This window comes from Anomaloglossus baeobatrachus, chromosome 4 (genome assembly GCF_048569485.1).
Source record: "Anomaloglossus baeobatrachus isolate aAnoBae1 chromosome 4, aAnoBae1.hap1, whole genome shotgun sequence".
NCBI classification, from domain to species: domain Eukaryota; kingdom Metazoa; phylum Chordata; class Amphibia; order Anura; family Aromobatidae; genus Anomaloglossus; species Anomaloglossus baeobatrachus.
The window spans coordinates 60,493,436-60,508,694 of record NC_134356.1 but is presented as its reverse complement, the minus strand read 5'-3'; the positions used below and the strand labels follow the sequence as shown (position 1 = coordinate 60,508,694).

At 42.4% G+C, this 15,259-nt stretch overlaps 1 protein-coding gene across 1 annotated transcript in view; it reads right to left on the bottom strand.

The window, feature by feature from the left end:
- Positions 1–15,259, bottom strand: part of FLT4 (fms related receptor tyrosine kinase 4) — a 318,524-nt gene that overhangs the window by 131,348 nt on the left and 171,917 nt on the right. Inside the window, exon 2 of the mRNA XM_075344371.1 lies at positions 13,245–13,341. Coding sequence (XP_075200486.1) covers positions 13,245–13,341 — 97 coding nt within the window. The remainder of the gene's footprint in view (positions 1–13,244; positions 13,342–15,259) is intronic.

Below are 15,259 nucleotides of genomic sequence, written 5' to 3'. Positions count from 1 at the left end.
GGCGATGTTGGTGTACAGATTTTGTTGGCAAGGAATAGAGGTATCTTCTTCTGGCCAACCACTTACATTCCTTCCTTCTTTTATTTGCCAGTCCTTGGGTGAAGAGTCTTTTTCTGTACTCTGATGTGGAAACTTCTCTATATAGCTTACCTACATCTATGGTCAAATATTGCACTTAAATCTAAATGTAATAATTAAAACATATGAGCCTGCAAAATCTCTAACTGGGGTGAAGTAGTTAAGAGGAACAGTTATAAAATGGCATTTACTGAATTCAGACCTAATTCTCTGACTTGATGAGTTCCGAAAAGTCAACTTTTCAATATTCGAAGTATCCAGCATTATATTTCCAAAGAAAACTGGGAATGGTTTCAAATTCAATTCATTACAGAGTTGGAAAAACAGTACCCTCCACTTGGGATCTTGGACAGGCATAAGTGATTAGTGAAGTATTTTTTTCATTTCATTTTCTTTTCTATGGGATATTAAGTCCTGAGGCTAGGATTAAAAGCAAGAAGGGGTCTACTGAAAAACAAGTGGTGCACCTGAAGTTCATGTTTAGTAAAAACACTGCAATTTGGAAAAGTATTTCGTGTTTTATTTGTTTTTTAAAAGCTGTATTGGGAGGTAAACTCTGTTAAACATACAGTTGGATTGGTAGTATAAAGATTATGGTTGCCATTCCAGTTGGTGGTGGTGCGGTGGGATAGAGATCCTAACAGCTATATACGAAAGACGTCAACACTTAGACCACTTAGTGCCTTGGTCGTACATTACTATTGATAGATTGGTGACTCCTATAGACCTGTCCGCTCTCATGACATGTCAAGTTTAGAGGAGCATTTCCTATAAAAATAAATCTCAAAGATCTTATAATAAAGGTATGAACAAATTGACAATTAGGTTGTTACCAGGTAGAGGTGATTCCCAACACAGTCTAATTCTTTTCAATCAGTGGTGCCAGAAACAAAACATACAGGGGCAAACCCTTTGACATTGGAAATGATAACAACCAGTTTTCAACTTATTCGGAAATTTTTAGGAGGAATAATCGAGGAGCTGTCTAATTAAGAGGTGTAGGAAAAGTTGCTGTAGATTTTTTGTTTCATGGGCAATACAAATATTTCATAAAATAGACATACCATGTAAAGCTGAAATGCCCCCTTCAAAGTGACCATTGTGTGCTAACGGCTAACGTTATATTTTTTATAGTGGATCAGTGGAAAGAATAGTTAGAGATGTCCTATTCAAAGGACTATATACTGTATATATATATATATATATATATATATATATATATATATAGTAACACAGCAAAGGGTCGGGTGCTGGATGGAAGGTATATTTCTTCCAGCAAGTGCCTTTCACACTGGTGAGCAGAAGGTAAGGGCCTGGACCTTCTCTGCTAGTCCGGGCTTTTGGGGCAACATTCGAGGTGCACAGCTGTAGGATTAGCACAGCATAAAAAGTAAGCCAGAACTTCTCAGTGGGTGGATGGTTGGGTTGGAAAGCTGAAGCAAGTTTTGTTGGAAAAACCATACCTGAATGCACTGGCACATCTGGGACCTTGTGAAGAAAACACACATTTTTGGGGACTGAAAACCTGTGCGTGCCGCTTTACTGCTTTACTGCCATTGCCTACCAGGGCTGATTCCCTGCAATATATATGTATATATATATATATATATATATATATATATGTATATATATATATATATATGTATATATATATATATATATATATATATATATATACACATATATATAGATATATATATATTATATATGCATATAAAAATATATTTATTTATTTTTTTAGCAATATATATATATATATATATATATATATATATATATATATAAAAAAATCCTTGTTGTATGGATGTTTCTCTTGGAAACCAGGATCCCTTTTGGCTTCAATAATAGAATGGATCTTGCCGTCCAATATTAATATCTGGTCAATGTATAGAATGGTAAATAATCAGGATATTATTTGTTTAAAAAAAAATGTATGTTATTCTTGATGCTGCAATATTTTTTAGTTATCACTTATAAGTATATGTATGTGCACTCTGCTCACTTGTTTTTATTGATTCCAGTAAGTGATATATGTATACTGTGTTATTCAGGCTACATTTTTATATGTCAGATGTGCAAAACTGTTGCTAGTTTAACTCGGGCTCTTCTAATCAAACTCATATGTGTCAGCTCACTAGTGGTTACGTGGGCTGGGCTAACTAACTATATAGAAGCCCTTTTCATACTAGCACATCAGTTTTGTCTTGGGACCGTGAAGAAGGCGGCTGCATCCGCCGAAACGCGTAGTCCATACTGCATATACCTTGCACTTAACAACTTGTCAAGAGCTCTGGAATTTTTTATTCTTAGATAATAAAGTCAGAGGAAAAAAAAACCAAAACAAAACATTCTGCCTTGCTGGATCCTTCTTCATCTTGTTCTACATATATATATATATATATATATATATATATATATATTTATATATTTATTTACATATATATATATATATATTTACATATATATATATATATATATATATATATATATATATATATATATCTCAAATAAGTAATGGGAACACTTAAAACAGCACAATGGTAAGTTTTACAATTTAACAAAAATCTTTAAAGTGTAGTATTAGCAATGACATTGCTGGAATGTTGTTAGGATGTCCAATTAATGGTTGGTGGACTGGTGGGGGGGTCTGACCTCCAAGTGACTATTGCTAATTGCAGGATCTATGTAGCAGTGCCACTAGAAATGGTCTGTGCTACTTCATCTACTGTTGGCAATGCCATGTTGTTGGCACTGTTTATAAAGGGCCAACTATTACCCTTCAGAAAATGGTGGGTGGAAGGGGAAACGTTTTTAGCACCACTACCATTTTTGATCTGATAACTTAGCATTATACAATTTGGCACGGTGGCTCAGTGGTTAGCACTGCAGTATTGCAGCGATGGGGTCCTGGGTTCAAATCTGCAAGGCATCTATATGTCCTCCCTTTGTTTGTATGGGTTTCCTTTTGGTTCTCTGGTTTCCTCTCACACTCCAAAGACATAGTGATAGGGAATGTAGATTGCGAACTCCAGTGGGGACAGTGATGATCATATCTGTAAAGTGCTAAATAAGTGGATAAAATAAATTAAAAAAAATCTGGGACTTCTTTGAGACAACTCCTTGAAGTTAGCAATAGCGTACATAAAAGAGTACACCAGATCGAATCAATTTGTGCACTGATATTTAGCGGGATGTTGGTTATCATCGGTTTCTACGGTGGTGAGGTCACTTTGACATTACTAAGGCTGACTTTGCAGTGCAGTGATTGAAAGGAGTTGGATTCGGTCCTAGGAGACCTTAGAGTGTTATACATATCGTGAATTTAAATTTCAAACTATTCGGTAATCACTATAACAAAGTTATAACTTTTATTGACTACAATATTATTTGGCTTTTCAGTAGTGTTTATATAGAAATTTATGTCTCAGGGACAAAACATGACACCAGCAATGCTACTGCCTAAAACCATAAATGTACTTTTACATGGAATGATTTCTTCCTATAATGAGAACTGATCATCGATATCACGAGTCAAGTCATATAAAAGGTCCTTTAAAAGGTCCTTAATAATGTTGCAAACTGAATAGGGACGAAATATCATTAAAAGCTTAATATATATAAAGATAATATGTTTCCTTCGGATACTGGCTTATGGATTCTGAAGAGAAGGATACATCATGCACAGGTTTTGGCCCATGATTTGTAGTTTTGCGCATACCCATTAAGTTTGGGCAGCAGAGTACAGGTCTACATGGAATTCCCAGTATTCTTTAACCAGATCGATGTTTATACTGAAATTCCAGCTTGTGTTCTGCATGATCACAATAGAGATTTAATACTACCTGCCTCTACCAATAATAATAAAATATCCAGGGCAGGAAACAGTTTAGCCATGATTCGTTACTCTTGTTATTGTTCCCAGTAATTTCACTTGACGTATCGGTGGCCTGATTTATAATGACATATTTCATATTTTACTTTGTTGCCATTATTCTGTGCTTGCTCTGCACGAACAACTTGTTAGACAATTCTTGATTTAATAAAAAAATGAAGTCCCAGAGTAATACTTTTATATGTATGCTTTTTGTCGTTACGATGATCAACGGAGATTGAGCACCTATGGGCCTCGCCACTATTACACCACCTAAAAAACACAATTTTGCATACCATATTTTTTGCTTGAATTAACGTGGAATCAGAGACATAATCCACAAAAAATAAGCAGCCCATACAAAGCAATGGTGGTTCCTCAACATAGTTCTTGTTACAAAATTTTTGTGACAGAGAAATATATAGCTAAATTGTTTCTTCAGAGAGCAAGTGGACTTGAACCTATTGGATGTGGCAATCCTAAAACTCATTATTGACCTCAGCCTTGCCATATCACATAGGATGAAGACCAGACCAGAGATTGTATTTGAAGCCACATCTTTCAAGGTTTAAAGTAAGGGGGACTTTGCACGCTGCAACATTGCTAGCCGATGCTTGCGATGCCGAGCGCGATAGTACCCGCCCCCGTCGCACATTCGATATCTTGTGATAGCTGCCGTAGCGAACATTATCGCTACAGCAGCTTCACACGCACTTACCTGCCCTGCGACGTCGCTCTGGCCGGCGACCCGCCTCCTTCCTAAGGGGGCGGGTCGTGCGGTGTCAGAGCGATGTCACACGGCAGGTGGCCAATAGAAGCGGAGGGGCAAAGATGAACGGGACGTAAACATCCCGCCCACCTCCTTCCTTCTCATTGCCGGCGGGATGCAGGTAAGCTGTGTTCGACGTTCCCGGGGTGTCACACGGAGCGATGTGTGCTGCCTCGGAAACTATGAACAACCGGAGCACAGAAGGAGGAACAACATTATGAAAATGAATGATGTGTCAACGAGCAACGATAAGGTGAGTATTTTTGCTCGTTAACAGTCGTTCCGCATAGCCAGTGGAGGCAGGTAGGAGATGTTCCTCGCTCCTGTGGCTTCACACACCACACAGCGATGTGTGCTGCCGCAGGAACGAGGAACAATATCATATCTCCTATTGGTGCGACATTATGAAAATATCCAACGCTACACAGATCATCGATTTACGACGCTTTTGCGATCATTTATCGTCGCATCTAGGCTTTACACGTTGCGGCGTCATTACTGGCGCCGGATGTGTGTCACTTTCGATGATATCACAGTAGCGATGTCGCAGCGTGCAAAGTACCCCTAAGTACCCCTAAGAGATCTTATTTGACTGGAAGAGAGGCCTATGATGAGGGTCTAAGGGCTAACATCTCTCAGAGTTCCATGCCTGACTGTCACAAGTGTGGCATGGTCTAATGTGATCTAGGGGCAATTTGGGATCAAAAGGTCACAGCGCATTGTGGATCGCAGATCCGCTTTAGTGTCTGCTAGTCATTTACTCTGAGTTGGAGCATATTTAGATCCATCCGCTACTGAAGGGTTTAAAGGTTAATTTCTATCCTGCAGTAATCTAAATCTAACAGTTAGTTGTAACTTCAGCTTCAGCCACTCACTGCTATAAATATCTGCTCCTCACTCCTCCCTTTGCCGGCTATAGCTCAAACTTAGGCTGACCATGTTGAAGAAGCTCATTGCTGCAGAGCTGTGGTGTTGTTTCTATTGCAGCTGTGAAGTTCCTTACTGAAAAACCTTGGAGTACTTTTTGTTGTGTCTTTCCCCACCTGTTTGTCTTTAGTACCTTGTGTTGTCTTATTGCAGTAGCGAAACTAGCGTCTCCCTGGGCGTCACTAGCCAGGGTGAGTTTAGGGTCAGCAAGGGCCTAGGCACGTGATTGGCGCACAGGGGAAAAGACTCATCTAGGGACATTAGGGAGTTTGAGGTTCAGCCTCAGATGAGTGACTCCCTCACCCCTCCCTAGCACGAGGGTCTACTGTTGTATTGTTTTTCTGGTGTAATGTGTGTCTTGTTTCTTGAAGGGGGTCCTGCCTTCCCATTGCGTAACACTACCCTAGTGTACCCATTGTGTCATGCCGCTCGCTGGGAGCCCTGCCATGACCAGGCACGACACCTGGTGGGTGCACTAACATGCTAATGACTGCACAGCATTAGAGGCATGGTCGCTCTCACCTCTGCTGCTACTGTGGCTGACGCTGGTTTTTGGCTCAGTGCGAATGATCAGATGTTCCTGGATTTCCGGTCATGCGCACTATGAAGCTGGGTGTAGGCATCCTGGCTTAAAACTGGTCTAGTGTGCATGGCCGGAAGTCCAGGGACTTTTGATCCGTGCGCATTGAAAACCAGCGGTGGCAGCAGAGGTCAGAGAGACCATGTCTGTGACGCTGCGCATTTATTAGCATGTTTGCACACCCACAGGGGGCGTGCTTACATGCTAAGGGGGCCGACTAGCCAAGGGAAGTAATGACCTTGCGACTAGTCGCTGGCCTTATTAGCATATCATAAAGGATCTTTAGAAATAGTTTTTCTAAAGATTTTTTTATCTATGCTACTAGATACAGGGGTGGTTAGGCAGGGATTAGCAATATGCACCCGGAACTGCTCATGGTTCTGGATGCATATTGCACCTGACAGGTTCCCTTTAATGACATTGTATACAGTACATAAAATGTTAGAAATACAGAATTAAGCAAAGCTTTACTGGAGCTTCGTGTAAGTATATTTATAGAGAACTACATTCATACTTAATGTAAAAATATATTTTGTTTTAAAAGATAACCCCTTTAACAATTTCCAAGGTTAAACATCATTAACACTTGGGGTGCCCTTAAAAGGGTTTTGACTTATAAATACTTTTCCATATCTACTATAGACTTTAATTGAGAATGACGGTACCTGCGTGCCACATCTCTACCGGGAATAATTCCCTAGTGGTCAAACCTACCCTGATCTCACTTTTTTATGGCATATTCAGTGATCTGAAACTTCTTTCAAGTTTCTCCAAAGAAGCTAAACTAACATCGCTTGAATATCCTTTATGGGAATGAATGAAATCCCAGTGATAATTATTGCATTCCTGTGCTGTACTCTTACGGGGTGTGTTACTCTTCAGCTTGCGGTGGAGCTGGCCTTTCTGATCCTTACAGATTTTAGTCCTTATATTTTATTTGTTTGCTCATTAAAACATTTTGCATAAGCATTTATGGTCTTATTTAGTTTACAAGAGAAGCCATATAATGTGCTATAAGCGTACAATAGATGGCCACAGGTGGAAACCATTTATAATATTGTACATATACTGGATGAAATATTGTCGGTGCCAAGAAGTGACGTTCCCTCCGTAAGTACAAGAGATGGTTAAATGAGCATTTCTTGAAGATTTTATGATTCACAATTTGACATATAGTGATCTCATTCACATTCTTTCAGGGCGAAAAGAATACGACCTTCAGTGGCTATAAGAGATGCAAAGGTAGAAATCGTTACCAGATTCCGAGGCTCATGGTTGTGCCATATCTTACATATCAACAGGTGTAAAGGCTGCTTTACACACAACGATATCGCTAGCAATGTAACACGCCCAGATCGTTGTTACGATTTACCGAGATCGCTCATAGGTCGTTTTGTAGCGGTCACACGTACACATCTCACAAACGACGCTACATCGTTCAGCGATATATTGATTAACCAAGGCGGTCATGTGGATGTTGTTCGTCGTTAGCAGAGTGTCAAACGTAGCAATATGTCTGCTGCGTTCCTAATGACGAACAATATTTTGAAACTGAACGACGTGTCAACGGTCAACAATTTTCACCCTATTTGCGATCGTTCGGAGTCGCACGTAGGTGTCACATGCAACGACGTCACTAACGATGACGGAAGTGCGTCACAAAAACCGTGACACCGACGACATATCCTCAGATAAATCATAGCGTGTAAAGCGGCCTTTAACACTAGAAGTCCCAGAGAGGGGTCATTTAACATTTCTACCTTTGGAACCCAGAGACGGGTCAAATGGCCTGAAGGATTTTAGCTAACTTCCTATAATTACCGTCTTTTGTTCTGTAATTAAGGCCATTACTGTCGCACCACAGGAGGTTGTTGTTTTACATTGTGTTTTGACCATTTAGTTTCTAGTTAGTTCTATTCAGTTTATTGTATGTCATTTGACCCTCTTTCGGGACTTCAGGGGGGAGCTCGAAATTTCTGGGACTTCTAGTGTTAATGTTTAAGATATGGAGGTCACATTTTTCTCAAAGAACAGGACTTTATTGCTTGCTACTGTCAGTGGGCAGGTAATCGTACATGCCCAGCTTTCATCTTTGATCTTCAAAAATTGCACACAACTCTAGACAGAGGCCAATGATGGGATGAATATCTATCATACATTTATATAACTGTTGGAGTTATTGAAATTCATTCTTAACCATTCGTGATGGGGTCAGCTTGCTCCTTGAGGTAATGACAGGTACGCCTTTTCTTAAATAGTCCAGCAGGTTTATTTAGGAACACAAAAAATGCTTTCCAGGATCATTACACAAGCCCTCTTCTGGCCTCAAAGAATATAAATATGTTTTCACATTCGGTACACCCGCACAAGCTCAGATACAACTTCTCCTTAGAAGTATCCCCGTGGAGTTCTCAGCAGCCTCCACAAACTGCCCCTGTCAGGACAAGCAAATACTCACTCTCTCTTTCTCTCTCTCTCTCTCTCAGAGGTTTCTTTTAGAGGTATAACAACCTCCAGACACCGACCATGTGTCAAACAAACAAACACCATTATAACATATGAGTCACACCCATGAGTGGAGTTATATGGATAACCAGACACACCCTAATGAGTCTCGTAATACTACAGGTACCAAAGTCACCATCTTACACAGCTCAGATTGATAAGTAATTGCTACAAGGAACTATATCACTATGCACAACTGAAGATTAAGTTTGGGGGTAATCTTATTACAATGTACATGTATATGAGGGGACAGTACAGAGACCTTTCTAATGATCTTTTTACACCTAGGCCTGCAACAGTGACAAGGGGACATCCTTTCCATGTAGAGAAAAGAAGGTTTAATCATTAGATGACGATTCTATACTGTAAGAGTAGTGAGGCTATGGAACTCTGCCACATGATGTTGTAATGGTTGATTCACTACAAAAGTTCAGGGCCTGGATGCCTTTCTTGGAAATTATTATACTACTGGTTATGGGCACTAAATACTGTGATGGGGCGTTGATCCAGCGAACTAGTCATATTGCAAAATGTGTGGTTGGGAAGGAATTTTTCTCTTAATATGCAGCTTAGAGTCTACCCCATGAGGCTTTTATCAATCAGTGGAAGAGAAGAAATGGGTTGTCCTGCTGCTGCCATTGTTGAAGAAGGAGCATGCTTGCTCAGAAACACTTGGCTTGCACAACTCACCCAGGTGAGTGATTCCCTGCACCCCCTTACACTGGTTTCCAGCAGGATAAGACGCCAGGTTTGTGCCTTTTGTCTTTTCAGCCTCATCGTTTCAAATCCAATTAGGCTTTTGATTTCCTCTGGATCAACATGTTAGGTTATAGGTTGAACTCAATGGACCTATGTAATTTCAACCTTAAAAACTATAAATTATGAAGATAACTTTAGGCATTTGTCACACTGGGCTCACAATGGTTTTCTGATACCCAAGGCTTGGTGGTCACATCAATCTTCATATGAAAGGGTCATTCTGAAAAGTATATATATTTAATTAATGCTCCATAAATCAGGTGTATAAATTTTTGCCTAGCGGCATTAGATCAACTTATGATTTTTGGATGTGCGGTCCATATTTTTTTTTACAACTATGTCGAAATGCTCCATAAATGCAGTTGTAATTCACTTTGCAACTGAATTAGATTTTCAGTGTGCCCTTTCAGTGTGTTCTTTGTGCCTGATTTTATAGCTGTCATATTGAGTATATTCTATACATTTATTTCCCTCTAAATTGGCATTGCACCAATGTATTCAACACTCATGGGACGTACATGGGGTAGAGCTATGTGACGCCCTGGATAAGCCAGGGGTCACAGGTAATGACATCACCACACCCTACACCCCGGTTAGGCACATCAAAGCTAGACCCAAAAATCCTTGTTTCCTTCCTCCAGGGGCTGATGTTCACAACAGGGGGTGGGCCAGGCGGTTGACCCCGCCCACCGAGGAGATCACAGTCCTGGAAGCGGGAAATGAGTAGAGTTGAGCTAGGGAAGTGAAAGTGGAAGGAGTAAAAGTGAAGTGGAGTAGAGCAACTGATGGAGAGCGTCCGGGTGTGTGCCCCGGACAGAGACAGCAAGGTTAGCAGACGGCGGTGACCGTCTGCAGGAGTGGCCTATCGGAGTTGCCGTAAGGACCGTGGACGGGCGGTGGCCCGGCGGTACCGGACCAATACACAAGGAGAAGCCAGCACCATTGGCAGGGGCCTTTCGGACCCCGGCAAGGCTTGGAGTCGCCGTGAATTTGCCAAATCTGTCAGTGAAGGGGACCTCCGGGTTTCCAAACAACTAAGTCCCGATTGAAGGCAACAGTCCAACCAGCAGAGAGAGACACCGCCACCGCCAAGGCACAAGTTTCTCACGGCCAGCGCCTGCGGGCAAAGAGGGGCTCCTCCGGCCCATATCCAAGCCGGGGAGCGGGTTACTGGTGGGAACCCATTGGAACCAACAGAAGTACTAGGTGCAGGGAAAGAGACAGTCACCGTTAACTACTGGGGAAAAGCAACAGCAGCCGTCCATGGGAACCGTCTTTCCAGCCGTGTATTTTACCGAGAACTGTGTCATCGTCTCAGGCTGAGTTAGTACCACCGTGCCGTGCGGCACAGCGCTGCCCCCGTGACCCTGCACCTCACCAGGCCCCGCAACCGGCCTGGCATCACCCATCCTTACCCTATCACTGGGCCCCGGGACAACCAACCCCTACCCACGGAGGGGGGAACTAACAACTCAGCTGCTCCCTGTCACCGCTCCCGGGATCCCCATACAGAGCAGCGGTGGTGTTACCAAAAATCACTACAACCGTGGGTGGCGTCACGGACAATAACCAAATCCCCACCACCAATACACCCCTTTCACTCACGGGCGCGGAGCGCGGCTCAAGTCCCCGGGATCCGGCACACCGCTCGAGCCACCACCGAGCAGCGGCAGCCGCAGCAGCAGCAGCGGCCGGACCCAAGCAGTGGGAGAGCGCGGCGTCCCCTCCTCCGCCCGCGACAACTTGGCATCACGAACAGGATCTTACCGCTCTGCCGTTTGGTAGAGGTGCGCCTTGTTACCGCCGGAGGTGTCCGGCCAAAAAATTTCAGAAGCCGCCATCTTTGGCGCGAAAAGTTCCCGCTCGAGCGTCTCCTCGAGTAGTGGAGGCGCGAAGGCCAAAACCCCGCCCCGATAGAGGAGGAGCGGAAAGAGGCTAAGGGAGACGAAATGGTGTCACAGCTATATTTAAGAACTACGGTACCTGTGCCACTTTACATATGTTTGTGGGCAGGTATGTAGAAGGGCCGGTATGGAAAAGACTAAGGGGCAGTGGACAGATAGGCAAGACGGAGTAGGAAATAATGTAAGCTTCTAGTCCTGAGCGATCGCGATGCTGCATCTATCAAAAATTAGATCGTGAAAGAAAAACATTAAAAAAGTTATGCAATTGACTTTTTTTAAAGGGTTTCAAGGGGAAGAGGAGAATATGTGCGGCTGTAAAATGAGGGAGGGAAGACATTCACTTTCAAGATTTAGAAAAGCTTTAGGTTCTTAACAATTAAGCACTGTGGTACGGTCAGTTATATACTGTATGACAATATCCTAGCATCAACAGGAGAACAGAGTACCAAGCAAATTAAAGTCAGCCTTGCCCCTCGTGACAGGAGTGTTTTTTAAACTATTCTTGGCCTTAAAAGCAATCAAAATATAAAATTTAAATGACTATTCTGAATGGCAATCAATCATGAATACTTGAAAGAATTGTATTCCATAAAATTTGTCTTTGTGAGATCTTCTAGCTAAAATTTAGGAAGCCCACAATATGATCTTTAGAATTTGAAAATATTGAGAATTTTTTTGTGTGGCATAAGGTGAATCTGACTCACATGGCTCTATGATAAAATCCAATTGGAATATAGGTTGGCATCCATAGACTGTTATGGTCTCGTATTGTACCTGTTACTCTGTTAACATTGCTCCTAGAGTAAAGTGCGGAAATGAGGGCACCATATGATATTCACTTTACGTATTACAGACCCTGAAGGCCATCGTACACATTAGATAGTCGGAAGCTATCTTTCTCATCTATCTCATACACAAAAATACTCACCTTGGCTGATCATGTGTTCTATATTAATAGTTGTTGCAAGAAACATCTGGTACCGGCAAGCAAAAGGACTGATTATTAAAAGGGGTCGTTTCCTACTAGGAAAACCCCTTCTGATTCCACATCTTTCCCCAAGGTAAAATAATAAGGACTATACTCACCTCTTGTACTAGCGCTGTTTTAGCAGTGTCTGGATCATGGTGCCAGGGCTTGCGTGATGTCACAACCCCAAGATCAACGCTGGATTATAACTACCAGCATTAGGACCAAAAGAGTTAAACAACAGGAAGTGGGCACTGTGACTCTGCTAACTTCCTGTTGATTGTTTGTTTGGTCCGAAGGCAAAGAGAAGGAAGCCAGCACTGACTGGATGTGGGGCTAGCATGACATCACAACCACAAGTGAGCCCTGGCACCGCACTCCCAGATACCCCTGGAAGGGCGCCAGTATTGGATTTGAGTATAGACTTTATTATTTTACCTGGGGGAAACATGTGGAATCAGAAGGGCTTGTCCTAACAGTGGATAACCCTGTTGATTGTTTGTTTAGTGAAGGAATACGGCACTGATTAGATGTGGAGCTAACATGACGCCACAACCCTAAGTGAGCCCCGGAACTGCGGACCTGTGAACCCGGACACTCCTGGAAGGGCGCCAGTATGGGATTTGACTACAGGCTTTATTATTTTACCTGGGGAAAACATGTGGAATCAGAAGTGGTTGTGCTAGTACTGAATAAGCCCTTTCATGGACCAGATCTTTCTATCTTCCAAGAAGGATCAAGAGGCTTCTTGATAGATTATCTGCTCATTGTGATTGGAGGGTTGGCTCAACTTTTATCTAACGGTTATAAGGTCCCTTTATGAATTTCTTGTATGATCTGATATTCTTTATTCTGGCGCTGATTTTCCATCAATATCCTCTTACCTGCAGGTGATTATTAATGAGTCATTGGTGTTGATCACAAGTTCGTCAGTGGTAATGTCCAGAACAGGCGGGGTCATAGAATATCCACTCACCAGATCTAAAAATGTAAAAACCAGAAGAAAATACAGTTAAATAAACAGATCTCTCAAATCCAGGCTCTTGTTTCACATTTCAAATTAATTCTTCTAATTGAACACGAAGTCTTTGCCATTTAGCCGGAGTAACTGCCCCCCAACTCCCATCTGTGTCAACAAATTTAGGAAAGTTAAACAAAGTCCTGTTCATATTTAGGCAGAAATCCTGGGGAATGCTTAGTGTCAGGAGCCTGCTGTGGCACAGACCCTGGACTTCAGAATTAATGTAGATCCCAAAGTTAATGAGTGTTGTTTGAACGTCTAGAACACAGCGTTTGTACGTTGGATTGGGGGGCGGCGGAGGGAATCGTTTCATCCATCACATCTGATTGCAGCACTTAGAACCAGAGCAATTTACTAGTCTAATTAAAACATCCCAGGCATTGTTTTTACTTCTTTCCCAAGTCTTCTTTGAAAATGTGTCGTTTATTGTAATTTTGGCTAAATGAAGCAAAGAAAAACTTTCAACACCAGAGGTTATTTCTTCTGATGAAAAGCAGAGACGTGAAGCAAAGTTATGATGTAGTTCTACAGAAAAGGCCAATTGTGTCTATATGTACCTGCTGCCTTCACACATTAGAAGTAACACATTTATGAACGTCTAAGTGGATTCACATAGTTAAACCTGCACTACTGTAGAGGGTGGACTTGCCCCTGTACTGTTTATGCCATGTATTTTATGTGTTATACCAGTTGTGTATGTTAATGTATTACGCTGCTAGCTGGTGCAGGTGTCAGGTACAGTAGAACAGGACTTTACCCAAAGGCCACTTGTTGGTTGGGCTAAGACAGCCGCAGGATGGAAGAGGTAGGGTTAAAGTGGAAGTGACAGATGCAAGAAAGAGGACAGTTGTGAGGTCTCGAAAGGAGCCACAGTAGAATAGGGTTCAAGTGCGAGAAGATGTGGCCTTGGTTCTAAGGCCAGTCAGGGAACCCTGAGGTAACTTCGAGAGGTCTGGAGCCTACGGCTCACCCCAACAGGCTTAGCGAGTCGTCCTGTTAGAGACTGTTCAAGACCAGCCAGGGCCTAGAATCAGATGAAGGTGAACGGAGTCAGGGGGAAGGAGTCACAGACCACAAAACTTGAGGAAGAGATTCAAGATAGCGAAGGGGAACAGGTCGAGGAGTAGTACCCCAAACTAAGAGGAAGGTAGGCCATGTCTGCCATAACGGTGTGAACGTTTCTGGTTGGTTAAGAAAGCTCTGGTGTTGTGTGTGTTATATCTACAACTACTGCCGGCAGGGTGATGGACACCGGCCTGAAGAAACCAGTAAGTGATATACAGCCCACCCGAAGCTACATTCGCACACAGAGTCCCCTTGGCGAAGAAATGCAGTGCCCATGTAGCCCTGGGCCACCACCTTACTTCACTACCACAATTCTGCAGTGCCATAATATTTATTTCAAAGTAGTTGCTCCTAGTACAGTTCCATAATAAAAGTGTAGGCCCTGTTGGACAGGGAAATATTCTGGGGTAATAACTTTGGTCATTCTAGGCAAGGGCATATTCACTGCACCGCGGACCTAAAAGCAAATGTGACATGAGCCGGAGACATCAGCACCATGGACAGCAGAGCCAGGGACAGGTGAGTAAAAGGTTTCTGATCTCCGTGTGCTACCATTGATAGCACACAGAGAACACGTGTGCCAAAATCACGGCATACGGAGGACCATACGCACCTTCAACACCTCCGTGAAAAATGTGTGTGTTATCCACGGACTTGTGAAACAACCCTTAGGTGGCAAAAATCAGGTGACAGATTCACTTTAATGAAGGGAGCACAGACAGGAGTAAGATGTCTTTTTTGGATGAATTGGTACCAGCTTTCAGTTTCTTTTAAGAAATGTTCCCCCATCAGGGACTGAAGTACATTTCTCTC